At 45.6% G+C, this 26732-nt stretch overlaps 1 protein-coding gene across 11 annotated transcripts in view; it reads left to right on the top strand.

Annotated features, from left to right (window-relative positions):
- Window positions 1-2271: 2271 nt before the first annotated feature.
- ZNF592 (zinc finger protein 592) overlaps window positions 2272-26732 on the top strand; it is a 61572-nt gene continuing 37111 nt past the window's right edge. The window contains exons 1-4 of one of the 11 annotated variants that reach the window (XM_027089213.1): window positions 2390-2489; window positions 15709-15819; window positions 19741-19784; window positions 20105-20188. In XM_027089213.1, the coding sequence (XP_026945014.1) occupies window positions 19759-19784; window positions 20105-20188 (110 nt within the window). In that variant the 5' untranslated portion in view covers window positions 2390-2489; window positions 15709-15819; window positions 19741-19758. Of the gene's footprint in view, window positions 2490-2782; window positions 3239-13348; window positions 15820-17427; window positions 19785-20104; window positions 20765-26732 lie in introns of those variants that run through there. The other 10 variants (XM_027089212.1, XR_003429229.1, XM_027089211.1 and 7 more) reach the window with 10 other exon arrangements.

The raw sequence follows: 26732 nt of genomic DNA, 5'->3' as shown, positions 1-26732 counted from the left end.
GGGAAGTCTCGGTATCCCATCATCTTATGATGTGCTTTTTTTTTTTTTTTTTGCGGTACGCAGGCGTCTCACTGCTGTGGCCTCTCCCGTTGCGGAGCACAGGCTCTGGACACGCAGGCTCAGCAGCCATGGCTCACGGGCCCAGCCGCTCCGCGGCATGTGGGATCCTCCCGGACCGGGGCACGAACCCGTGTTCCCTGCATCGGCAGGCAGATTCTCAACCACTGCGCCACCAGGGAAGCCCCTATGATGTGCTTTTTAATTACAAGTATATACCATGTCATTAATCTTTTTCTTCAACATGATTTTTTAAATTTTTAAATTTTATATCGGAGTATAGTTGATTTACAATGTTGTGTTCAACATGATTTTTAATGGTTACAAATGAACTATAACAATTATATAACACTGGGCATTTTGCTTGTTTTCACAAGCATGGTACCGTATTTGGGGGGAATATACATGGAGAGTATCCAGGGAATAGTGACAAATTTCCTAAAAGAGCACAATGGAGTATAATTTTGGAAATAAGAAATTGGGGCCAGTGATAATTTGAAGAAATGTTAAGTTCTCCCGTGAATCTTTGGAAATGTTGGCAGGTATGCTGCGTTTCCTACTCTAAGTGGAATAGGGGTTTGAGCCAATTGCACTTAAATTGCAAAGGGCAGTGACCCCCCAGCAGAATTATGGTTGACTTTGGGGGTCATCCAGGCAGCTGACCCATGGAAACATGCAGGGCTGAGTATGCATGCCTCCCCACCTCAAAATATTTCTATCTTTGTGTATCCTTTAAATCTAGCAGGAAGAGGTGTGCTTCTTCTCTGATTTCTTCCTCCCCCTTCCTCAGCCCTATTTCCTTTTTCTTTTCTGAGATCACGCATCATTAATTATCCTATCCCTTATCTTTTATTCTCCCCTCTCAGCTCCTTTGAGAGCTTGTCCTCAAATAGGAAAAAATAAAAATAGGGCCTCCCTGGTGGCGCAGTGGTTGAGAGTCCACCTGCCGATTCAGGGGACATGGGTTCGTGCCCCGGTCCGGGAGGATCCCACATGCCGCGGAGCGGCTGGGCCCGTGAGCCATGGCCGCTGAGTCTGCGCATCCGGAGCCTGTGCTCCGCAACGGGAGAGGCCACAGCAGTGAGAGGCCCGCGTACCGCAATAAATAAATAAATAAAAAAATAAAAATAAAAATCACCTCTCTCTTTTACTACCCCTGGAGCTATAGGCTTACTCTTTTCCCCCTCTTCCTGCCAAACTTCTGGAATCATCACCCTTTACTGCCTTCATTGCTTCACTACCACACACCCCCTACCCAAGTGGTCAACTCAGCTTAGAGCCTGGCCCACAGCAGGCCCTGGCTGAAAATCAGTTGCACCCCTCGAGCAAATTGGCGTCTCTTTCCCGGTTCTTCAGAGGGCATTTCTCCGTGGTTAGCAGTGGGTGCTCACTGCCAGACACCAGGGCCTCATCTCCGTGCTCTCACACCCTCAACCTAGTTGCCACCTTAACACCACCAGTTTCCAGGTACTCTAGGTTCTTGGAAGGTCCTGCCCTGGCCATCTGCCCGTCTCTCCGAGTTCTCACCTCGCACAGTCATAGCTTCCCCTGTAACTCAGAGATGTTGCAGTCTACCCCTGGGAGGCACCCGTTGCCAGGCCTCCAACTCTGTTCGCCGCGGGTCTCACGGTCATCCCAGAGACAACATGTCAGAGCGCCCCGCACCTCCAGGCCTGCTTGCAAGTCCCTAGATCCAGCGATGACCGAACATTTAGGGCGCACCTACTAAGTGCCAGGCCCACGCCACCTCTGCTACCTTTCACTTAACAGCCTACTAGGCCCCACTAGGTGCCAGATCTGAGGGAAGAGGACGCCGTGCCGGCTCCAGAGGCGCTCGCTGTCCGCTGGGGCGACACAGCCGCGTAGGCAGATCGTGGCCCTCTAGTGGGGGACCTCGGCCCTGACCGAAGGCCCCTGCCCTGGAGGCCGGTCAGAGAACGAGAGGCCCAGGTTGCAGGGAGCGGCCGCCGGGCCGGAATCGCGCCGGGCGCTCGGCGGGGCAGACGGGTCAGGCGAGGGCGGGGGCAGGGTCTGGGTCTGCGAGGTGTAGGGTCCAGCTCTGCCCGGCACCGCCCCCGCCCCGCCCAGCCCGTCGCTGTCGCCACCGCCGGGTCGGTGCCGCGCAGCCCGCCTGGGGCGGGAGGCGGTAGACGGTAGGCGAGAGGCGAGAAGCCGGGCCCAGGCCGGGTCAGCCCCTCAGCCGCACCGCCCTGGGCGGGTGCCCAGGTCCGAGCCGCCTTCCGCCTGCCCCCCCCCCAAAACCCCCGCCCGCGGCCCCAGCCAGGTCCCGCCGCCAGGCCGGCTCCCGCCCCCGCTCCGCCCCCGGAGCCGCAGCCCCGCCCGCCACCGCCGTCGCCATGTTGTGGCTCCCGCAGCCGGCGCTGGGGACGCGCGCGGCCGAGCCCGGGGCCTGCAGCCGCCGCCGCCGCCAGGTAAGCGCCCCCCGCGGGCCGGGCCGGGCGGGGCTTGTGGGCCGGGGCCGCCGCCGAGGCCGCTCCAGCTCGAGCTGGGGGCTGAGCGGAGCCAGGGCCGAGGCCGAGCCCGCGCCCGCACCGCGGCCCGGCCCTGCAGCCAGGCGGACCCTGCTCGCCGCCTGAGGCGGCAGCCACTTCCCCTGACCGCCGCCTGGCGGGCCCCGGCCGCCACCCCACCCCGCCCCCGGCGGACGGGCAGCCTGCCCCTTCCGCCACCCCGACCCGCCGCTACCCCGCCGGGCGGGCACGCTGCTGTCCTCCCGGCGCGGGACGGGCGGCCGCCCTCGGCGTCGGCCCGCGGCCCCCCGCCCAGGCACGGATAACGGTGCCACTTTCCCCCGCTGGGGCGCCCTGTCAGCTGGACTGTCCCGGTCGCCCGAAGAGCTGGTGTCGTCACGGGACAGACATTTGGGGGATCGACCTTTTTTGGCGCCCCTCAGTCCTTCCCCCCACCTCCGCCCAAGTTCTGACCCTGGGGGAGGTTTTTTCGGGAGCAGACGGGTATTCCTGCTCCAGAGTTGGGGGCCCAGGGGGTGACCAGGCCTGTTGATCAGGGTGGAGATTGTCTTTCTACAGGGGCTCTTCCTGCCAACCCGGAGGGGAAAGGCTCAATGTGACCCGAGGGAGGACGGGGAGCGTCTGCTGGACAGATGGCCTCCTGGCCTTGGATCAGCGCATGTGAGGGGGAGGGGTCCGTACGACCTTAGGTATGTCTGCTTCTGAGAACCCCAGGATTATTCGAGCTGCTCAGGGATTTTTAACTTTTTTTTTCTTTTTTGAGTAGGCTAGAGGTGGCATTAAAAATCCTAGATTGGAATAAATCCATGGGCCCACCCAGGGCAGCATGTCTGGCACCCAGGACTAGCCTAGAATAGGACTGGCAGTCAGAGAATGGGACTTGGGGTAAGGTGGTATTTGGCTTAGGGATGGCCCACTTGCCTTCAGCTCTGTGTTCTGGAGGGCCTGTACAGTGCATTTGTTGGTGTGTACAGTGTGGCTGAGGATACAGGATGTGGACAGATAGATGCCTGGCAGGTGCTTGGTGGGATTTCAGGGGTCTGTTTCCTCAAACTCACAGGTACATTATACAGTGAAAGAGAAGAGGAAGCAAGGTGCTAACACATATTTTGACCATTTTCCAATTTTTCCACTGGTCATGGCTTTGACTCATTTAGTAAAATTTTACTGAGCACTTATTATGTGCTAGGTACTGGACTAGGTGTTGGGAGTACAGTGGGAAACCAGATAGACGTGTTTTAGCTTGAGCTCATAGACCAGTGAGAAGGCTCGATAATAAATAATCTTGAAATTTCATTCAACAACAGATATTTGTCAACCAGTATGTGCCAGCCATTGTTAGATGTTGTGAAGAAAGCAAGCAAAAATAACTGCCCTTGTGGAGCTTTCATTCTAAGGGGCCAGACAATAAAATATATAATAAAAATATAGTCTGTTAATAAGTGCTAATGAGAAAAAGAAGATAGGGAAGGAGGATATGAGTTACTGGGTAGGGACTGAATTTATATTTGAGTGGTCTGAAAAGGCCTCCTGAGAAGGTGTCTTTTAAATAAAACTTTGAAGGAAGTGGTAAACTAATCATTTCAGACTGTGATGAATACAAGGAAAGAAAGGTGAAGAGAGTGGTAAGAGATATGGGCCTTGATTTGGGTTGGAGGCTCAGGGAAGGCTTCCCTTGAGGAAGTGACATTTAGGCTGAGACCTGAAGGAGGGTGAAGAGTTAACCATGTGTGGAGCAGCAGAGAGCTTGGCAAGTTGGAGGAAGTGAAAGAGGCCTGTATGGCTGGAGGGGGAAAAGGAGAGGGGAGATAAGTTTATAGAGAGGTGTGTCCGATCACTGGGGGCCTTGGGGACTGAATGCCTTCCCTCCTTAGTTTGGATTGTATCCCCGGTGTAATTAGGAACCTTTGAAAGGTTTTAAGTGAGTGACATGATGATATTTACATTTTGAAAGGACTCTGGTATGGACAGAGATAAACAGGTAAGGCAAGGCTTTCTGTGTTGAGTGGCCACACTACTTGATCTGCTTCGAAAAGCCTCACGCAGTCTGGGGGAGGATCCTTTTCCTCAGAGAGACTATTTTGCCCAGCTTTTATGAAGGGAAAGGAAAATAAATGAACATTTATGGAGTGCCTGTTAGGTGGGAGAATCCATTTTAGAGACTTTTGCAAACATTATCATATTTAACTTAATCCTCCCTGCACTCTAAGAGAAAGGGGTTGTCCTGCCCCCTTTACATATACAAGCTCGGAGGAGTTAGATGGCTTATCCAAAGCCATATTTGTGACATAATCTGTATTAAAACCTAGATCTTCCTGATTCCAGAGCGCACTGGCTCTGGAGCCAGACTACCGAGTTTGTGTCTTGCTTTTGCCACTTACTAACTGAATGATTTTGAGTTATTTAAACCCTCTCGTGCCTCAGTTTCCTGTTTGGAAAAGCCTCAAGCTTTTCTCAGCTTAAATGCAGAAAAATGTATCTACCTCCTAGCGTTGTTGTGCTGATCAAATTAACTTAGTACAAATGTTAGCTGCTATTATTACTTAAAATTTTAAAACGCCCATGCTGCCTCCGTGCCCTATTGTCATTTTGGATGAGATTAAGTATATAGACAATTTAATTCTTGAATATTGTGAGACTCTTTTCCTCTAAATAACTTAATGCCAATGTTCCATGTGATCAGTCCTTCAAGGTTGATCTCTTATTTCAGTCTTGACACTGTGCTAGGGCTTATGGATACAATGTGAGTTCCTTGCCTCAAGAAGCTCAGGGTATCCAGGGGAGGTTAGATAATTAAAAGAATGAGCTACAATGTATTTAACAAATTCTCTAAAGCCTTTGTAGTTAGAGAACTACAGTTGGGGGCAGTAAGAACTAAATGCCTGGGGAAGTAGGGAAGGCTTTAGGGCCAGGTGACTTCTGAACTGGGCTTTAGAGGAAGAACAGAAGTTTTGCAGGCAAGCAAGACTGGGCAAAGGGCAGTCTATGAAGAGAGAGTCATGTGTGAAAGCATGGAGCCATGAGAGACTTGGCTTGTCCAGGGATGAGGCTGGGAAGCTGATTTGGGCTTGTGAAAGGCAGGCCAAGTTTGGATTTAATTCTGTAAGTCACAGGGACATATCAGAGACTATTGGGTGCATCAAATACATATCACGTGATGGGTGTTGCTGTTAGAGAGTGGAGACAGATGTCATCCTGGGAGGTGACTTTAGTTTGGTGGGATCTCTGTGCTTCAGGATCTTGTGCTCAGTTTCATAAACCTGAAATTCAGTTTGTAGGGCACGCAGAGCTGATTGGATCCAGGGAGGCTGATTAACCAAACTTGGAAGAGACTGATGCATAAACTCAGGGTATTAACTAGCCTTGAGAAATGAAACTGCAGAATGACAGATGTTTCTCTCCTCTGGCCATGGCCCTCCCCACCCCCACTCCCTGACTTCTGGCCAGGGCTGGGACAGACTAACAAACTCTTGCTCCTCAATTCCCATTTGTTTTTCTCAGGCTCCATGAAAACTAACCCTTTTTGTTAACATAATCTTTCCTGAAGCTCTATACAGTATAGTTAACAATGATTATTTAATTGATAGAATGAATGATTCTGTACTGTTTGGGTGGGATCCTGTGTTTGTGAGACTTAAGGAAAAGGAGAAATAACTTTTTTAGAGATAAAGTACTGGAAAAGGGGATTACTGGAGAAGGTATGCAGATACCAAGTGGTGTGGGTAATTTTGTGGCCAAGGAGTGGTTGTGGACAGATGCACTGGAAATTGTTCGGAGAGTAGAGGTCTGTGAACTCTTGGAAGAGATGGGCCAGGGGTGGTTTCTTTTGGTTGCACTTGAAGGAGAGATTGGTTTAGGATTTTCATCTTCCCTACACATTGGAGACAGAAAAGAAGGTAATAATTCTTGCCCTCTATTCAGCGTGGTCATGGTGAGCTTTCCTGTTGGATTGCAATCTTCATGAGGTTTGAGCTTCGTCTTAACACTTCCTTCTGCTTCCACAAAACTGAGAAGAGTTGTGGACCCTCTAGAGTTTTGAATCTGTTTTTCTACAGCAAAAAATAAAATCCAAATAGACCAACCTAGATTATGGGTTAATTATTTTTCTTTTAAAACTCTAAAGAGCATTCATGTAGAAAATTTAGGCAATTCAGATAGGTATACAAATGAAATAAAACTGATAAATCTTATACCCTAGAGCTACTGTTTTAATATTTAGTGTTTTTATTAGATGTTTATCTCCAGCGCTGTCTTTATATACGTTTGTTTTAACTTTTTCTTTTCCTACAAAAATAGGAGTATCCTGAATAGGAGAGAGTTCCTAATGTTGATGCCTGTGAGGTGGAGCAGTTGCATGTACCCACAGTCTGTGTATGTTTCCATTTGTGGGCATCTGGTCCATTGTTCTCCCCCTTCATGCTTTAGGAGTGTAGGATGGGATATCCATTAGCTTATTAATTTGGGGAAATGTTTTTAGGGATAAAAGTGCTACTTCAACCAACCATTCATTTTTATTTGACAGTGGGAAGTGTTTATGTATGTGTTGAAATGGCACATTGGATCCTTTTTATGACTGAAAGAAAAGTTAATGAACGCCTTTTGAGTTTGGTGTCACCACAGAGTCATTCCTCAAATCCATCAGCAGAGAATAGGTGTCCTCTGTTTGCTGTGTGACTTTGGGTAAAGTCACATTTACCCACATACTCCATTTCAGATTCTAAAGGTATTGTATCAAGAGGTAATGGTGTCCCCCTTCCTCTCATTTACATGCTCCAGGAGATAAAAAGTATGATGATGTCTATTTATGTGATTGATTGTAGAAAGACTTATGCTATGTTGAGTGAAAAAAAGGGGTATGTCTGCTGAACAGATGAACTCCTGGCCTCAAGTCAGTATGTGTGTGGGGCAGCGAGTCTTTATGACTTCATTAATGTCCATTTGTGAGCTCCAGAAATATTGGAGACCCCTGAAATTTTTTCGAGTAGTTCAGGGGTGGCATTAAGGGTCTTCTGAAAACTAAATCCACAGACTTTTCCAGAAAAGCAAGAGCAACACCCTAGGTTTAACTCAGAATAGGTTCACTTCTTCTGCAGAGCAGAGTTTATGTCAGATCTTACCTCTGAGTGCTGGGATTAGAGTGGTTTTTACTTTTTTCTTTATATTTTTGCCTGTCACTTGAATTTTCTATAAGCTTATATGTCATCATTACAAAAACAGTGGGTAAATCTGTGTTTAATTTTAGAGACAAACATTGAATGTCCTAAAGCAAAAACTCAAACTGCCCAGAAATATGTCCCTCTAGAAGAGGTATGATGTTGGAACTGGCTATCCCTCCTTGGTAGGCAAGGAGGCTTGCCTTTGGTAGATGTGCAGTAAAGACAGCTCTCCCCAGCAGGTGACTTAGGCTAGAAACTCTGATCGGGATAGTTCCTGAATTCAGGGAGCCACAGCTGCACCCATCTGGGAGGAGCTGATGAGCAGAATGAATTGGCTTCTAGCTTCATTTGTTGGGTGTTTTTTGGGGGCATGCTTCTAAAGAAGTCACTTCTTTTGGGCATGGCCCTGGGCTCTCTCCCATGGACCACAGCGCTCTTAGTCTCCTACACATTGACATGGGGGATGGTAAAGAGAGGGGTTCCTATGTATGAACCTCACATACATTCCTGGAATTTCCCTCCTACTGGAGGTTCAGCCCATCCTGGGAGTGAGGCAGGGAGCTACTTCATCCTTATGTCCATCCAGTCATTGGGCATAGGAACGTTTACCCACACTGCCCTTAGCAAGCTGGAGCTGAATGTGAGCCAGTGGAGTGGGTTCTGGCTCCGCTTTTATTCCCCTGGTTTGCTGCAGTTCACAGCATTCTACTCCTGTCTGCCAATTCAGTTCTGAAGTTAAAGTTGTTCGTTAGCAAGCCAAGGGCAGAGTGAGACCTGAGAGAGAGGTCTTGAAGGTAGGTGACCTTCAAGGTGACCATTGTAACTGCAAGCCTCTCAAGGCTATTCCAGGGCCCGAAAACACCTCTGAGGCAGAGCTTTGGCATTTTTGGAGGAGAAGGGAGTCCAGGGGTGGGCAGCAAGCCGCTGTTCAGATTCTTCTGGGGCTTGACCCAGCCGAGGCTCGGGTGTGTGTGGACAAGGGCTGCTCTCTCCCTTTGCCTTGTTAGACAGACTCTCCAGACCTGAACTGAACTGGCTGAGGTTGTAAAAACTGCTTCACTGTCTGAGACTTCATTAAGGCTATAAATCTTCAGGCCCTTAAAAATATTAGGTGTGTGATTAATACTACTGTTGTTCTTAGTTAGAATGCTTATGTGTATTTAAAATCCTTTGGAAAAAAAGTCCTTTGGAGCCTTTTTACAACTGGGCCATCAATGATCAATTATCTACAGTTGTTTATGAAAGGCCCACCCTGGGCCCAACACAGAGCTGGATGCTCTGTGGAGCATAAAAGAATCATGTGAGATGAACTTTGCCCTCAAGGAGTTCCCCCACTGAAAGCAATTGGAGAACAATTTGCTTCCAGACCAGAAGTGTCTTAAGGGGGCTTTTCTTTCTGATGGTGGTAGTTACTTTCACACAAGTCACCCCTCTGAGATGGCTGGGGTTACCTCTGGGGAACATTCTCTGGTACCCAAAATGGATTGAATGGCCATTTGGGAGGAGAGAGGTGGTGGCAATGACGTAATCTCATCTTTCATTACTTCACTTGTCTCCCTTTGACATTGCTTTTCTAAGCACCTGTACCCTTTAGGAGAAGGTAGCCACCTACCCACAAACTAGGCACCCCAGTGCCTATCGTTCCAACATTATAGCTGCATTCCTCTGAGTCTTAAGACGTTTGCATTTCCACTTAGTGTCCCCATTTAAAATATTTACACCTGGAACTTCCTTGGTGGCGCAGTGGTTAAGAATCCACCTGCCAATGCAGGGGACACGGGTTCGAGCCCTGGCCCGGGAAGATCCCACATCCTGTGGAGCAACTAAGCCTGTGCACCACAACTACTGAGCCTGCGCTCTAGAGCCCACGAGCCACAAATACTGATCCCGAGTGCCACAACTACTGAAGGCCGTGTGCCTAGAGCCTGTGCTCTGCAACAAGAGAAGCCACCGCAATGAGAAGCCTGCGCAGCGCAACGAAGAGCAGGCCCCTTCTTGCCTCAACTAGAGAAAGCCCGCGCGCAGCAACGAAGACCCAGTGCAGCAATCAATCAATCAATTAATCAATAAAATTTATTTTCAAAAACTGTATAAAGAATTTAAAAAACTGTATAAAGAATAAAAAAAATATTTACACCCCTTGAGAGGTCAGTCTTTTAGCAGTTCATCACTAAACTGTAACTTTAATTACCAGGAATTAATTAAGTTAATGGAGAGAAAGAGTGGGACCCAGGCAGGCACTTGGGGCAAGAGTGTCCGAAGGGACATGTTCCTGCATGACAGGAGAGAAGTGAGGGGAGCAGAAGAAACTTTCATGAAAATTAGTTGCTGTAGGCCGGTACTGCTAACACTGGGGCCACCCCAGTGGTCCTGATGGCCAGGGTCTAGGGTACAGCATGGCCTAGCACTGGTACAGGGGGCTTTGAGTGGAGGTGGAATTTGGGCTCAGTCTTAAAGGATTAGGAAGATTGTTTTTCCTTCATTTAAAAAATATGGTATGGCTACAAGGGGGTAAGGGAGTGGGGGAGGAGGGATAAACTGGGAGACTGAGATTGACATATACACACTATTATATATAAAATAGATAACTAATAAGAACCTACTGTATAGCACAGAGAACTCTACTCAGTACTCTGTAATGGCCTATATGGGAAAAGAATGTAAAAAAGAATGGATATACGTATATGTATAACTCATTCACTTTGCTGTACACCTGAAACTAATGCAACATTGTAAATCAACTATATTCCAATAAAAATTAAAAAAAAATTGGGGCATTCCCTGGCAGTCCAGTGGTTAGGACTCGAAGCTTCCACTGCCGGGGCCCAGGTTCGATCCCTGGTCGGGGACCTAAGATCCCATAAGCTGTGTGCTGCAGCCTTAAAAAAAAAAAAAAAAAAGAAAAATATATCTTCAGTTTAGAAAATTTTGGAACATCCAAGAAGAAAATAAGTCCCTCATAATTTTACTACCTGATGATAGACGGCAGAGAGGAGTAATCCTTTTACAGTGAAAGTCAGAGCATGTCGCTCCTTTACCCCAGGTCCTCCTATAGCCTTCAATCTAAGAGTGAAAGTCAGTCCTCACAGTGGCCCTCCATTATTTGCTTCCCACCCCCATCTCCTGTGACTGCCTCTGCTCTGGTTTGGGTTCCTTGAATGCATCAAGCATTTCCCTGCTTCAGGGCTTCTCTACTTGCTCTTCCCTCTGCCTAAAACCTCTTCTCCCCTGTATTCACGTGGCTTGCACTCTCACTTGCTTCAGAATTGAGAATGTAGTCGTTCCATTTTATGATTTCCTTACTGAACTCCTATTGAGAAAGGCTATATGACTACCTGACATATCATGAATTTGCTTGTTTGTGTCCATTTGTCTCCTAGTGGAATGTCAGCCCTGCATGGGGAGGGACTTAGTCTGTTTGTTCACTGTGGTATCCATAGTGACTAGGATAAGGCCTGGCACCTAGGAGGTGCTCAACTAATATTATCAGTTGAATGAATGAGCATGCATGTATGTGTGTAGTGTGTGTTTGTGTTGTGGAAGTCGAGTGGGAAAGGACAGTGTGGCTAGAAGCTGTTGTGGGGGGATGGGTATGGATGGTGTGGAGAGTGAGGATGCTTTGGGCAGGAATGGAGGTTGGAGATGTGGTCCAGTCTGTTCCAGGCTCTAGGGTCTCATCTCTTACTGGTGCTGTTGAAGGTGAAGGCAGTGATTTGGTGCTTTGAGGTGGGTGAAGAAGCAGCTCCTGAAATTTAAAGTCTAGGCCTAGAGGACAGGTTCTCAAAAGTCTGGCCCGAGGGTTGGAGCTGATGTGATCGGCTACCGGAAATTATTGTAAGTTTTTGAGCAGAGTGAATGACCCGTGAAAATGGTGATGGGGAAGATTGGTCTTAGACATATAGGATGACTGTGGGAAGAGACCAGAGGTGGCGAGGAAAGCGGTAACAAGGACAAGGATGGAGACATGGAGCAGAACAGATGACGTCTGTGAGACTTAGTAATGGCAGAATTCTCCCCAGCTGCTGTGTGGCCTTGATAAAAGCTTCTAGTGCTCCCAACTTGGTAGAGCTTAAAGTACTGTCCATGCTTTCAAATGAGTTTTGGAAGCAGGTGGGGAAAGCAGGCACAAGGGAAAGAGGACGGGTCCTCTCCAGGTTCATTAGGTTGATGGATCTGGTGGGAAGCGGGCCGTCATATCCTGCACTGGGCCTGCATCTCACCGACTGTAACCCTGGATGGGAGCCTGTCCTTTCTGGTCCGCTGGAAACTTTCCTGTCTGAGAGTAGCTGTAAGTGCTCTCAGGTTTTCTTCTGAACCTACACATATACCAGGACAGTATGTGAAATCTATTTGTTCGATTACCTTCTTTCAACTCCATTTTCTGTCTCCATAGTTTTATCTGTTCCTCGGAACAAATTGTCTTTGACTGACAAACCCATTTGGATTGGATTAATTGACGGGAAGTACTTATTTCTAAATGGTTTCTGTTTCATTAGGCCTCTAGCCTGTTTTTAAAAAGGCTTCTGCCAAGATGAGATCAGTGGAGAAGTGATTTCGGTATAATCAGCTTCTTTGATCTTTTGGTACAAGTTATGTTTTGAGATTGGTGTTCCTGATGTATTAATTCCTAGAATAAATATTTCAGTGCCTGCTCTGTGCCAGGCACTATAGGCACTGGGACTATAACCGGGAACAAAATAAACAAAAATCTTACTTTCATGGAGCTTGTAATCCAGTGTGTGAGGTCTTATAGATAATAAACAAGTAAAACATAAAGTATGAGAGATGGTGAAAAGTATTACAGAGAAAAACAGCAAAGCTGGGATGGAAGATAGAGAGGTTTGGTGGGGAGGCAGATTTTCTGCTTTAAGTAAGGAAGCCTCACTGAACAGAGTTCTGAAGGAGTAAGAGAGGGAGCCATGCATTTATCTGAGGGAAGAGCAGTCAGGGTGGAGAGAAAAACTGGAGTGAGGAGGAGGAAGGTATAGGAGAGGAGGCCAAGGTGGTCCCACTGGGCTTGTAAATCCTAGTGGGGGCCTGAACCGAAGCTCTGAGTGAGATGGGAAGCCCCAGGTGGCTGTGTAGAACCACGATGGACTCCAGCTCTGTTTTTGAAAGGTTTGCCACAGCTGCTGGTGATTGAAGCAGTGGGGCTTCTGCAGGGGCTCTTAGCTTAGAGTGGGCACCAGAGTCTGAATCATCTGGGAACCTTTCCCAGGCCAGCTACTGGGGCCATCCAGGACTCCAGGGTCAGCCGGAGCACAGGTGTGACTTCTGAGACTCACTCAGTGCCACTGCTGTAATTCTCTAACCACTGGGTGACTGTCACAGCTTCAGATTCTTGAGACGCACTTTCTTTCTTCTTTTTTTAAAAATTTATTTATTTTTGCTGCGTTGGGTCTTCATTGCTGCGCATGAGCTTTCTCTAGTTGCGGCGAGCAGGGGCTACTCTTCGTTGCGGCACGTGTGCTCATTGCCATGGCTTCTCGTTGCAGAGCACGGGCTCTAGGCACGCGGGCTTCAGTAGTTGTGGCACGAGGGCTCAGTAGTTGTGGCTTGCGGGCTTAGTTGCTCTGCGGCATGCGGGCTTTTCCCGGACCCAGGGCTCAAATCCGTGTCCCCTGCATTGGCAGGCGGATTCTTAACCACTGCGCCACCAGGGAAGTCCCGAGACCCACTTTATTTCTATTGAGTCAGTCTGCAGGTGGACTTAGAAGTCTGCATCATTAACAAGATTTGGGGGTGATTTTTGAGGCCAGTGATCCCTGGACTATACTTTGGTCTAAAGACTGTGGTTCCCAGCCCCAGACAACATCAGTCCTCTAGGTGGTTTTCTAAAAAATGCTCAGCCCCACCCCTGAAGATTCTGATTTAATTGGCCTGAGGTGGGGTTAGGTATTAGCACTGCTCCCCATGTGTTTCTAATGTGCTTCCAGGGCTAGAATCACTAGTCTGCGGGTTAATAAGCCTTATACTGGGTGTTTGATGGAGAGATTTGAATGGGTAACTGTGAGTAGGAGACTTCAGGCCCTCTGGGAAGCTAAGGCAGGGCCAGTCATGTTGCCAGGAATAACAGGAATCTTTCACAGTAATAAAAACTCTCCAGTTTATGTACTTTATCTCATTTGATTACCTCACCTCTCTGGGCCTTCATTTCCTTGCTTGTAGAGTTAGCAGCTTAAATTTAATGGTTTCCTAGAATCTCTTGGGCTCTTAATCTTTCTGGTGTTGGAAGAACCTCTAATCCAGAACAGTGTTCTAGTACGTTGTTTCCTAATCTCAGTCTTACAACACCCTAAGGTGTGTCATAATTGTGGCAAGGGCTGTAGTGAATGTCTCAATACCAGTTGAAGGAAAATGTGTGCCATATGCAGTAGCACCTTGGGAAGATGAGGATGTTGGGAAACTGAAATGTGAAGTCAGACCTCCTGGTTCAGAATTCCTGAGTGGAAGGGCAGTCTGGTTGTTGGAGGCAAGCAGGAGCCTCAGTATTAGTCTTGGTTCTGGCGAGTTCCCTGTGAAGTGGCAATAGTGTTATATAAACTGTAAAGTTCCTATAAATCCACATGTGTTTATGTGGCCTGAGAGAAGCAGCCAGCCTGGGCCAATGGAGCCTGATTCTCAGGTTTGCCAGCCCCTCTCTGCAGCCAAACTGTTATTGGGCACCAGAGATGGTCTGAATAACCCTAAAGAATCCAGTGTCTGCAGGAACTGAGGTTACCCTGGAATAAATAATCAGGCACACTCATTGGAGCACCTCAGAACTAACTTATTTTGGACATCAGATCTAAGACACTCCCTACCCCATCCCCTGGTTTCTGACTTTATCCTCATCTGGACAGCACAGGGTCTGCTTGTTAGTTTATGTTTTGAAATGTGAAGATCCAAATAAGAAAAGGAAAAAAGTTTTCTGTATTTCCCTTCTATAGAATTGGAATAATGAGTTTCCTTCCATTCCCTTGTAAGTTTTTCCATTAATATTGTCTATATCTCTATTTAGAATCCAAATAAATGCTGGTCTGTCAAAGTTAAGACAAATGAAGTCAAGCGAGGGAACGCAGAATTACAGTGAGTGAGCGGAATTAGAAAAGAGACTCTTTATTCTGTCATTTGTGGGTACATGCACCTGATGGACTGTTAACTAGTTTCTCCACACGGGCCTCTAAAATTGGAATCTTGGGAGGTTATGGCCAAGCATTAGTAGTTTCCAAAGTTCCCAAGGTGATTCTGATGTCCAGTTACAATTGAGGACCACTTAGATTAAAAAAAAAAAAAAAAAAAAGGGTCTGCCAGCTTTCCCCATGTCTTCTCTTATTCTCATCCCCTGCTTGGTGCTTGTCCCTTCCCTGCCTCTCCCCCACCTGTGACTTTCCCCCAGCCTACCTGCCCCTTGGTCCCCTTGCTCACTCCTTGATCCTCTGCTTCTTCAGCCCTCCTGAGCACTGGAGGATGAGCTGTGAGGAGGGGTAACCGACCTTCACTTGCCCTGTCTCTGTCCCCTGTGCATGCATCCAATCAGCCTGACGTTTAGGGATTCAGTGGTCTGCAGGGGCACTCTGAAAAATTATGAGGTAAAGCTTGCTGGCCACTGAGGTTGGTGGCAGAATACTTAACAAACATGTGTATTTGCTATGTTTAAGGCAGTGTTGTAAGAGCTTTACAAATATTAACTCATTTAACCCCTATAACCCCCATTTTACTTATGGGGAAACTGAGACACAGAGGTGGAGGAACCTGGCCAAGGTCACATGGCTAGTAAGTAGTAGAACTGGGATTTGAACCCACGTAAAGTCTGGGCTCTGAACCAGCACACTATGCTAGGTGAAAGGGAGAAGATCTGGGACTGGGGATAGTACTATCTTTGACTACATTTGAGGCCCGCTTTGAATTAGGTTTGGAGATTCTTCTCAGGATCTGACCTACACTTTATTATTATTAACTTACTTTAATTACATTTGCCTTCAGACTTATTAAAAAACATTTTATTTTTCTTCTTTCCTTAGGTGGTGTTTGGAAACTAGACCATGTGCCTATAGGTAGAAGTTATTCCTTTCTCCACAGCTGTACACTCCCAGCAATATTCACCACACCCTTGTTTTGAGAACCTCACTGAGGTATGATGTCTAGGCTGACCTGAGCTGGCCTTGAAGAGCTGAGAGTTTGGACACAGTGGTTTTTTTTTTTTTTTCAATGTTCCTTGGTAGTTATCATTATTTTTAAAAATTGTGGTAAAACATACATAAGAAAATTGACCATTTTAACCATATTTTAAGGGTATCCAAGAATTTTTTATTAGTGTTTTTGTTATTATTTTTATTGAAGTATAGTTGATTTACACCATTTTAACTATTTTCAAATGTACTGTTCAGTGGCATTAAGGACATTCACATAACCATCACCACCATCCATCTCTAGAACCTTTTCATCATCCCAAACTGAAACTCTTCACCCATTATATAACAACCCCTTTTCCTTTCTCCCCTTTATCCCCTGGTAACCACTGTTCTACTTTTTGTCTCTATGAAATTGACTGCTCTAGGTACCTCATTATCAGTGGAATCAGACGATATTTGTCCTTTTGTATATGGCTTATTTCATTTAGCATAATGCCTTTAAGGTTCATCTATGTTTTAGCATGTATCAGAACTTCATTCCTTTTTAAAGGCTGAATAATATTCCCTTTTATATTTATGTCACATTTTGTTTATCCATTCATCCATTGATGAATACTTGGGTTGTTTTCACCTTTTGGATATTGTGAATAATGTTGCTATGAACATAGATGTACAAATACCTCTTTGAGACCCCTTTCAATTCTTTTGGGTATATACCTAGAAGTGGAAGTGTTATATCCACTATGTGTAATTTTTCTTAGGAACTGCCATGCTGTTTTCCATAGTGGCTACAGTACATTCCCACCAGCGATTCACAAGGATTCCAGTTTCTCCACCACATTCTCACCAACACTTGCTATTTTCTGTTTTGTTTGATAATAGCCATCCTAATGGGTGTGATCTTGGTGGTTAGCTAGTTGCACCCATAGAGTCCACTATCCAAGAGTCTGGTTCCTAGTGTGCTGAAATGTGCATATGTAGAGAAAAATAACATGATAAACTCCCATGTACTCCTCATGCAGATCCAACAGTTATCATTTCATGGCCAATCTTGTCTCATTTATACATGCCCTCCCTGCTCTCTTCCTCCTGCCCTGTGTTATTTTGAGGCAGATCCCAGATATCACATCATTTTATCTGTGAACATGTCACAGATAGTATCTTAAAAAGATATTCCATTTTTTCTGATGGTGGAAGGGCACATAGGGATGTCCTTTGAACACGTTATTTTCTGTCATTCCCTTGGATCACCAGGGACATATGCAGTGGGCACACATTGCAGATACCTGGATGTTGGGTCCGTTGCCATGCTGGGTTCTTGGTGAAAAGCTGCCGTGGCTGGCGCCCTGCTTTCCTGCAGGAGGCTGGCCGCACTTGGGTCTGAGCAGTCATGGTGAAAGAGCGCACCCAGATCTCTTTTGAGAGGGGAAGGAGAGAAGAGAGAGGAAGAAGGGGATAAAGAAGAACATCTGTGAGGGAGACAAGAGGGGGGAAGAGAGAAAGGGACGGAGGAATGAAGAGGGGCATGGAGGAAGGAGTAGGGGGAGAGAGAGGAACAGGAAGGAGAAGTGTGTGTGTGTGTGTGTGTGTGTGTGTGTGTGTGGAGGTGTGGAGGTGTGAGAAAAAGAAAAGGGGAGTGAGAGTAGAGTACCTGGGAGAGGCATCCTTTACCAGGCCCTTGACTCAGCAGCTCCTAAACTCCTTAGTGACCTAAGGGAACTGAAGAGACACCCCAATACTAATAGTACATTTGGCCCCCACCCCAACCTTTTAATTTCGGGATATTTGGGACTGTGGTTTGCCTGTGGTAGATGAGATTGGTGGCACACCCAGAGCCACCAAACACAGGGGTACCAGAGCTGGGGAAGGAGTGATCTGCGGAATGGCCACTTTTTCTTTTCTGGGGCCCTTTTATTTGGGGAGTGGAGGCTTGGTTCCCAGCAGGTCTGAGGCTACTGGCTTCCTACCTAAATTTGGGGATCCCTACTACCAAGAGATGATGCTTTTACAAAGTTCAGTGGGGGGAAACTCCTCAAGGATGGTGTGTGAACAAGAGGAGTCCTGTCTCTCTTTTTTCTGTCTCTGGGTCTTTTTCCCTTTTAACAAAGTGCAGTGTCCCTTAGTGCTGAGCTCTGTTTCAAGTAATGAAAGGAAAAGGGGGTACTGGTTACAAAGTATCAGTTTTTATCTCAGTTCTTAGCTCTGCTTAAACTTTGTTGCCTATGCCTAGTTTCCACTTGTATCATCCCAGTCAGTTGTACAGTCTTTTATAATCCCAATTCCTTTCAGTTCTATCCTCTTTTCTTCCTTTTTATCTTTTCTAAAAATCTAACAGCTTTATTGAGATGTAATTCACGTGCCATACAGTTTACCCATTTAAAGTGCGTAATTCAATGGGTTTTGGTATATTCACAGAGTTGTATCCTCTTGTCTTAAGACTCAAGACCACCTTGTGTTCTCCTCTTCCCTGCGGTTCTCAGAGCTAGCCTTCCCCCTCCACTGGCGTCACACTGATCCAGTCCTCAAGACAGATGACCTTATTGTGGGGACAATGGCCAGTAGGCACTTAACACCAATAAAATATAATATTTAACTTAGTCCTGCAGGGGCCTAGGGTTCATAGACAAGTGTGACTTCAGATAGACCCTTTCCCACTGGCAAGGCCCCATCACCACTCAAGGTCTCTCTATTTATAAAAAGTTTTCAAAAGCTAAATACAAACACTGTAGCAAATTTGCCAGCTGCTTGACTGGTAATAAACTTGCTTAGGAATCTGTGACTATCCTTGAACAATCTTCGTTCTGGACAGATGAGCCTGTCACATCATTCCCCCTTTCTAATGGTGGATTACCGTCTAGTAAACATAGTGGAGCTTACACACAGAAAATAAATAAATGAGCAGTTATATAATATGTCAGATGCTATAAGGGCTGTGAAGAAAAACAAAGCAGACTAAAGGGACAGAGATTGATGGTGAGGGTGGGGATTGGTATCTTATGCACAATGGTCATAGAAGGCTCCTGACAAAGTGGTGTTTGAATAAAGACCTGAAGGAAGTGAGGAGTGGGCCCACAGAGATCTGAGGGGAAGAACATTCCAAGCAGAGGGGATAGTAAGTGCAGAGGCTCTGAGCAGGAGTATGCCCTGCTTGGTTGAGGAGCAGTAAGGAGTCTGGAGCAGACTGGCAACAGAGAGGTGTAGGAGACAGAGGGCGGTTAGATCGTCCTGGCCATGTAGGCTGGGGTGAAGACTGGATTTTACTCTGCGTGAGGTGGGACGGTGTTGAAGGGTTTTAAGGAGAGGAGGAACATGATCTGGTGGATGATTTAAAAGCAGCACTCTGGCTGCTGTGTTGCGAGTGAGTAGTAGAGGCAAAGAGGAGAGACAAGGAGACCAGTCATCAGGCTTTTGTGGGAATCCAGGAGAGAAAAGAAGATGGTTGGAGGTGGTGAGAAATGGTTGGATTTGGTTACATTTTGGAAGTAGAGTTGACGGGATTTGCTTATGGATTGGATTAAGGGTATGAGGGAAAGAGAGGACTCAAAGATGCCAAGGTTTGGCCCAAGCAACTGGAAGGACTGAGTTGTCATTTACTGAAATGAGAAAGAATGTAGGAGGAAATCCAAGAGTTAGATTTTGGACATATTAGATTTGAGATGCCTATCCAAGTAGAAATCCAAGTCTAGAATCGAGGGATACCAATTAATTAATGATTCAGTGAGTGCCTGTCGAGGGGCTTATGAAATAGCAGAAGAGAGAACATTTTACTGGTAAGCTACATTAAAGGTAGTTTAAAGGTACTACATTAAAGGTAGAAAATTATGAGGAGAAATAAGTAAAACAAAAGGGAGCACAAGGGAGGATGAGATGACTTCTGACAAGGGCAGTCAGAGAAAGTCCCTTTCCCTTCCTTGCTTGTAGGAAGCCTGTGTCCCCTTGATGAGCCTTTTTGATGGCCCTCACAGGTATGTGGTTGAGAGGTGTTTTCAGTGGGTTGTGGAGGGGAGGGCACTCAAAAACAGGGTCTGGGCCTTCCCTTTGTGTCCTCAGTGCCTGGCATAAGTCTTGGCATTTGGTAATTATTTGATGGATGAACTTCCCCTTTCTGAGCCTCAGTTCTTCATGTATAAAATGAAGAGGTTGGACTAGACCAGTGCCCTGGAATCAACTGGGAAGCTTTTTAAAAAAATGCAGGGATCCATCCCAGGCCTACTGAATCAGAATTTCCACAGTGGAGCCTGGGATTCTGTGTTTTAAAGTCACTCCCCATGTTATTCTTTTGCAGTCAGTCCAGCAGCAGTCTGCAGACGGGCATTTGGAAGCCACTGGACCAGGTCATTTCTGAGGTCCACTTCAGCTCTAACATCCTGTGAGTCTTGTTAGAATGCTTGCAATGCAATTCTGTTCTTGGGAAATGGAATTTTTGGTTGGGGTGGAAGGGCTTAGACAGGGAGAAGAGAAGCTGCCTCTGGGTGACAGACATCTTGGGCAGGGCAGGCAGGGACAGGTGTATCAGCCAGGGTTTGGAGAGGCTTCAAGGAAAGGTTCTGGGAGGGGTGGGAGCAGTGACAACCCCCATAACATTGGGAACTAGGTGTGTTAGGCCCTGGGCATAGAGGTAAAGGATATGACCCCAATTTTCGGGAGACTCACAGACTGATGAGAAAACTTAGGATCCCAGCCTACTGTGGGAAGTGCTGCCATAGAGGAAGGGAGGAAGGGAAGGGCAGAGGACTCAGAGAAGGCATCCAGGAGGAGGGGCCCTGGAACAGGAGCTTGGGGATGAGGAGTTCTCGGGCAGATTTATGTTTGGGGCCACTCAGGAGGAACAGCTCAAGCTCTGACACCAGTGACTGAAATGTACCCTGGGAAGTGGCTGGAGAGGTGGACACAGACCAGATGGGAATGGCTTCTGCACACTGGAAGAAGAGTTTACTTACTGAAGGTGATGGGGATTTTGAACTGGGACGTCTCTGTGATCAGATAAGTGTTTTACAGCAACCATTCTGGCAAAATATGCATTGGCAGGACTAAGACCAGATAGAGGAAAAGACAAGTGAAACGCTTTGTTGTTTTGCCTGGGTCTGTTGGGGCACCTGTTTTCTTGTATACTGCTGAGAATCTCTTTGGGCTGTTCTTTGCTAATGATTAGAATGCCAGGTGCCTCATGAAATGAAGCATTGACCACTGATTGACTCAGAATGTCTGTGACTTGGGATCACTTAGACCTATAAGAAGGCCTCAGATGTGTATTCAGGAGGGCAGTAGTATGTATGTGGCAGAGAGTCTGCTTGTCTACTTTAGGACTTAAGTTTTATGTAGAAATCCAATAGTTCTAGATTAATTTGCCCAGCTGTTGTAGCCTAGCCTGTTCAAGGTCTCAGAGACCCTTCAGGTTAGTTTAATTTTACATATTAAACCAAGGCCTGCCTAAGATCCTTACATAGGTAATTGGTGACAGCATAGGGGTGAAAGCTAGTTCTCCGTGGTTCACAATTTCTTATTCTTTTAGCTCTACTATTCCCAGTCTGGGGCTTCATTCTGGGTCCAGGAACTCTTTTTTTCTGTTCCCTTTGATCCAGCTAAAGTTTCACTGAGCTCCCTTCTCCACCACCCATAGAAGCAGTGTCTCTTTCTGATCAGTGTTCCAGCCAGAGTCCAGATTGAAGTTCCTGCAAGTCATGGGAGTAGCAGCTTGCTCTTGTGCTTGCTTGCTCATTCTCTCTTTCCCCTTGCCCAGTGTCCATTCCTGGTACAGAAGTTCTCCCACCTGGGAACAAACTCAGGTACTTTCTTAGGGTCTGCTAAATAATCTCTCTCTCTCTCTCTCTCTCTCTCTCTCTCTCTCTCTCTGTGTCTCATACAGTTTGAGTTATTTTTTGCTTTATTATCCCCTGGGATGTTCCTTCTGAAATAGAAAGCTGGGGGAAATTTTATTTATCCATTTTTATTTATTTATTTATTTTTATAAATTTATTTTATTTTTGGCTGCATTGGGTCTTTGTTGCTGCATGTGGGCTTTTCTCTGGTTGTGGCGAGTGGGGGCTACTCTTCGTTGTGGTGCACGGGCTTCTCATGGCGGTGGCTTCTCTTGTTGTGGGGCACAGGCCCTACGTGTGTGGGCTTCAGTAATTGTGGTACGCGGGCTCAGTAGTTGTGGCTCGCGGGCTCTAGAGCGCGGGCTCAGTAGTTGTGGTGCGTGGGCTTAGTTGCGCCGCGGCATGTGGGATCTTCCTGGACCAGGGCTCGAACCTGCGTCCCCTGCATTGGCAGGCAGATTCTTAACCACTGCGCCACCAGGGAAGTCCCTATTTATCCATTTTTAAACTCTTAAATGTTATAACAATAATTGAACACAGTTTATGTCAATATCTACGCCATATTCAGTCATGTGGGGCAGTAGGGTAAAGAGTTCACCTACAGGTTGTAAAACATACATACTCATCCTTCCTTCTAGTCCTCATCCAACAAGGTGGCAAATAAAAGGAAACAATTTTGTTGTTTCACAGCCCAGTGTTCCCTAAATCATGTGGTCTTTCATTTTCATCGTATAAATCTGTGATGTTATTTGTTTCCGTGTTTCATTAGACAGAATATACTGAATAGAGATCAGACTTTTCTTAAATTTGGAGTGTATCTGCCCCCTTGATGTTCTGTTATTGCTGAACTTAATATTATTCAGAAAAACAGGTGGGGCTTCCCTGGTGGCGCAGTGGTTGAGAGTCCGCCTGCCGATGCAGGGCACATGGATTTGTGCCCCGGTCCAGGAAGATCCCACGTGCCATGGAGCGGCTGAGCCCGTGAGCCATGGCCACTGAGCCTGCGCGTCCGGAGCCTGTGCCCCAAAAGGGGAGAGGCAAAAAAAGGGAAAGGCCCGCGTACCGAAAAAAAAAAAAAAAAAAAAAAGAAAAAGAAAAACAGGTGACCAAGTTTAACATTATTTGAAATTCAAAGGCTTCAGTGCTGAGGGAAAGAAAGCTCATGGATTTAGTGACAATTCCTTGTTTTTAGTTTCTCAGAGCCTTTAAAAAAAAAAATTATAGATTTGAATAAGTGTGGATGTTATTACATTTATATATTTTACCTTTAACAATATCAGTATATTTTCTGACTAATGGATTAAGTTGTTGTTGTTGGTTTTGGTCTATATCTTTTATTTACTTCAAACTTCAAAAATGCTGCCCTCTGCTCTCTAGTGTTTGAGGTTTGATGAACAAACCTATACTTCAATTATGTTCCCCGTTTCCCCTAAATCTTCATCTCTCTAGAATAAAATAGAGTTCTAATTTTTAGGCTCTTATTAGAAAGCTCTTCCATCTACTCAGTCTCATTTCTCAGGACCTTTTCCAACTCTCGTACATCTTTCTCTTTTTTTTTTTTTTAAGAAGATGTTGGGGGTAGGAGTTTATTAATTAATTAATTTATTTTTGCTGTGTTGGGTCTTTGTTTCTGTGCGAGGGCTTATTCTAGTTGTGCCAAGCAGGGGCCACTCTTCATCACGGTGTAAGGGCCTCTCACTATTACGGCCTCTCTTGTTGCAGAGCACAGGCTCCAGACGCGCAGGCTCAGTAGTTGTGGCTCACGGGCCTAGTTGCTCCGCGGTATGTGTGATCCCCCCAGACCAGGGCTCGAACCCGTGTCCCCTGCATTAGCAGGCAGATTCTCAACCACTGCGCCACCAGGGAAGCCCTGGTACATCTTTCTTAAAGTGTGGGGAGCCAAAACTGCTCAGCACATCTCTCTGTGGACACTGAGTGGTTGTGAATAAGGGCAGGATCACAAGTTTTATTTTGTTTCCAGTGTCCTTTCTGATAATGCCCAGTGTTTTCTGGGCCTTTTGTGATGAAACATGCAACGTGGTGTCTTAAGGGAACAGTCTAAGCTGATGCTTCTTTATTGAACAGTTTAGCTTAGAACCCATTATTCTAACCATAACCATATATATTCTAGTATAATTGGAATTGCTTTTCCCAAAACGTTCCTTCACATTTGCTTTCACTAATGCTACTTTGCCATAATTTCGCCTATTCATACAGCCTCCTTAGAACTTGTCTTTTAATTTCGCATTTTCATTTCTGGAACAGCTTTTAGGCCATTTGCAGTCTTGAAAGTTTCATTTTATTGCTTCAACAAATATTTATTGACTGCCTAATGGAGAATGCAGTGGTGAATGAGACAGATAAGTCTCTTCCCTCATGAATCTTACAACCTAATGTTTTTCTGCTAGATTATTGGTTACCAAAGCATTGAGACCTCCTTTTCAAATTAATTTTTTCATGGACTCTCATTCAGTAATGGTGTTTTTAATGGCTGGTCATTGGGAACATATTTGTGGATATGAAGTTGGGTCCCCAATGGGTTGGGAACTATCATTCTAGGCAATTTATGAAAGCATTGCGCTCCAGTCCAGAACTGGTCAATGGATTAAAAAACACGGTCGTTCATGGTTTCCCATAAATGACAATCACATAAAGACAAACATACATGCAACATGGAATTCAGTGTGTTGTTTTTTTGGTGGAATTTTGGCATTAGAAATTCTGCCTACTAGTTCTGCCATAATCATATTGTTTTTATCTCCTCAAAGAATTCGAATAGGTTAATTAGGCCTGATGAGGCCGTTTTAAAATTAAGGTGTTCTTCCCTCCCTCTCACCTAGTTGATATGTTTACTTAACTGTTTGGCAAAATTTCCTGGGCAGCTAGTAGACCCTGTAATAAATACTGGGTATTTATATTCACTTTAACATTTTTTTTAGTTTCCAGATCTTCCCTGAATAGAAACTTACCCTGAGAGGATACAGCGTCAGTCTGCCAGTTCACCCCCAAGGGGGTTGTATGTATCGTAGCATGGTTCCACCTTCTCACCTTTGAGTGAAATTTGCTCTTGGCCTAGGGCTCAGAGAACCGGGGAGCCTGCCTTGTCTGTTGACTAGGCCATTCTAGATCACTGGGTGAGCTCACCATGCGTGGCTCTAGCTTGTTCAGATGCTTCAGGGTAAACCCTGCTGAGTGCTCTGCAGGGTGAGCCATGGTTCCTAGGCTGGTATTTGTGGGCATGGGGCAGGGGCCATCACCTCTGGGTCCTGAGGACTGCCCCCAGGCAAGGTAGGCAGGCAGCCGTCTGTGGTTTGCTCTTTCCAACTTCGGCTGCTTGCAACAAGTTGCAGACACTGGTGTATGCTGAAGCTTTTTATTTTGACTACACCTTTAATTTTAATTAAGTTACTTCACCGATTTTTCTAGCTGGCAGTCCCTTGCTGAGTCATGCCAGATGTGCTTAAAGAGTTTTATAGTGATGATTTTTAGAGTCCTCTGTAAGAAGCTCCCCCAATTTTTTTTTAATATAAATTTATTTATTTTATTTTATTTATTTATCTTTGGCTGCGTTGGGTCTTCGTTGCTGCATGCGGGCTTTCTCTAGTTGCGTGGGTGGGGGCTACTCTTCATTGCAGTGCATGGGCTTCTCATTGCAGTGGCTTCTCTTGTTGTGGAGCTCAGGCTCTAGGCACGAGGGCTCTAGAGCACAGGCTGGTAGTTGTGGCGCATGGGGCTTAGGTGCTACGCGGCATGTGGGAATCTTCCCGGACCAGGGCTTGAACCCGTGTCCCCTGCATTGGCAGGTGGGTTCTTAACCACTGCACCACCAGGGAAGCCCCAAGTGCCTCAAATTTTTTTGGCCTGCCTAATTTCTTCTTTTCATAGGTTAAAAATATAATTTAATAAAATTACTTAAGCAATAAAATTTGAAATAAATCGTTTGAATAAATAATTTGAAAATGTAGATAAAAAGGAAAGAAAATAATTTCATTATCTGTTGAGATATTTTTGACATTTTAGAGTATTCCTCTAGGCTTTTTCATAAGAACTATGTATAGTAAAAAAATTTTTTTGTTTTAAATAAAGATTGTACTGTGTGTACACTTCAGTATCTTTTTTCTTCATTTTAGGAGCATTTCTCATAGTCTTAAATATTGATCTATAATGATGCCTAGTATTTAATTGTGTAAATAGACCATAATTTATTGAACCAACTTCCTATTGTTGGGACTTTAGGTTGTGTCTCATTTTTTGTTATAAAATAATTTTGTTATAAATAATTCTGTAATGATTATTTTTGTCACATGCATCTCTATTTCCTTAGGATAAATATCTGGAAGTGGAATTATTGAGCCTTATGTATGTATTGCTAAATTGCTCTTTAGACAGGTTGTATCAATTTCTACTACTTTCAAAATGCTTATTTTGCTACATCTCTGCCAACACTGGGGATTATTAGTTTTTGAAAACTTTGGTCAATTTAATAAGCCAAAAATGTTTCTCATTATTTCAATTTGTGTTTCTCTAATTTTTTGTGAGGTTGCAACTTTTGTTATGTATGAATTGTCCCTTTGTGGTTGTTCTTTTTTTAAGTGCCTGCTCATCACTTTTGCTTAGTTTTCTAATATGTTGATTATCTTTTACTAACTACTTTTTAAGGGCCTTTTACATATTAATAAAGATATTAATGATAGTAATTATTATATGTTGCAAATCTTCCTTTTGGTTGTTTGCTTTTTAACTATGTGTTGGCAGGTTTTTGATGAATAGAACTTTTTATTGGTAGTCTTTTTCTTTGCAGTTTCTCCTTTGCTTTTTTTTCTACTTTGTTTTTTTTTTGGCTGCGTTGGGTTTTCTTTGCTGCGTGCTGGCTTTCTCTAGTTGCGGTGAGCAGGGGCTACTCTTTGGTGCGTGGGCTTCTTATTGCGGTGGCTTCTATTATTGTTGAGCATGGGCTCTAGGTGCACGGGCTTCAGTAGTTGTGGCGCACGGGCTTAGTTGTGCCGCGGCATGTGGGATTTTCCCGGACCAGGGATCGAACCTGTGTCCCCTGCATTGGCAGGCGGATTCCTTTTTTTTTTTTTTTTAACCTCT

This window comes from Aethalodelphis obliquidens, unplaced genomic scaffold, assembly GCF_003676395.1.
Source record: "Aethalodelphis obliquidens isolate GAN/ISIS:26980383/991018 unplaced genomic scaffold, ASM367639v1 scaffold65, whole genome shotgun sequence".
Taxonomy (NCBI): Eukaryota; Metazoa; Chordata; class Mammalia; order Artiodactyla; family Delphinidae; genus Aethalodelphis; species Aethalodelphis obliquidens.
This window is presented reverse-complemented; position numbering and strand designations above follow the sequence as displayed.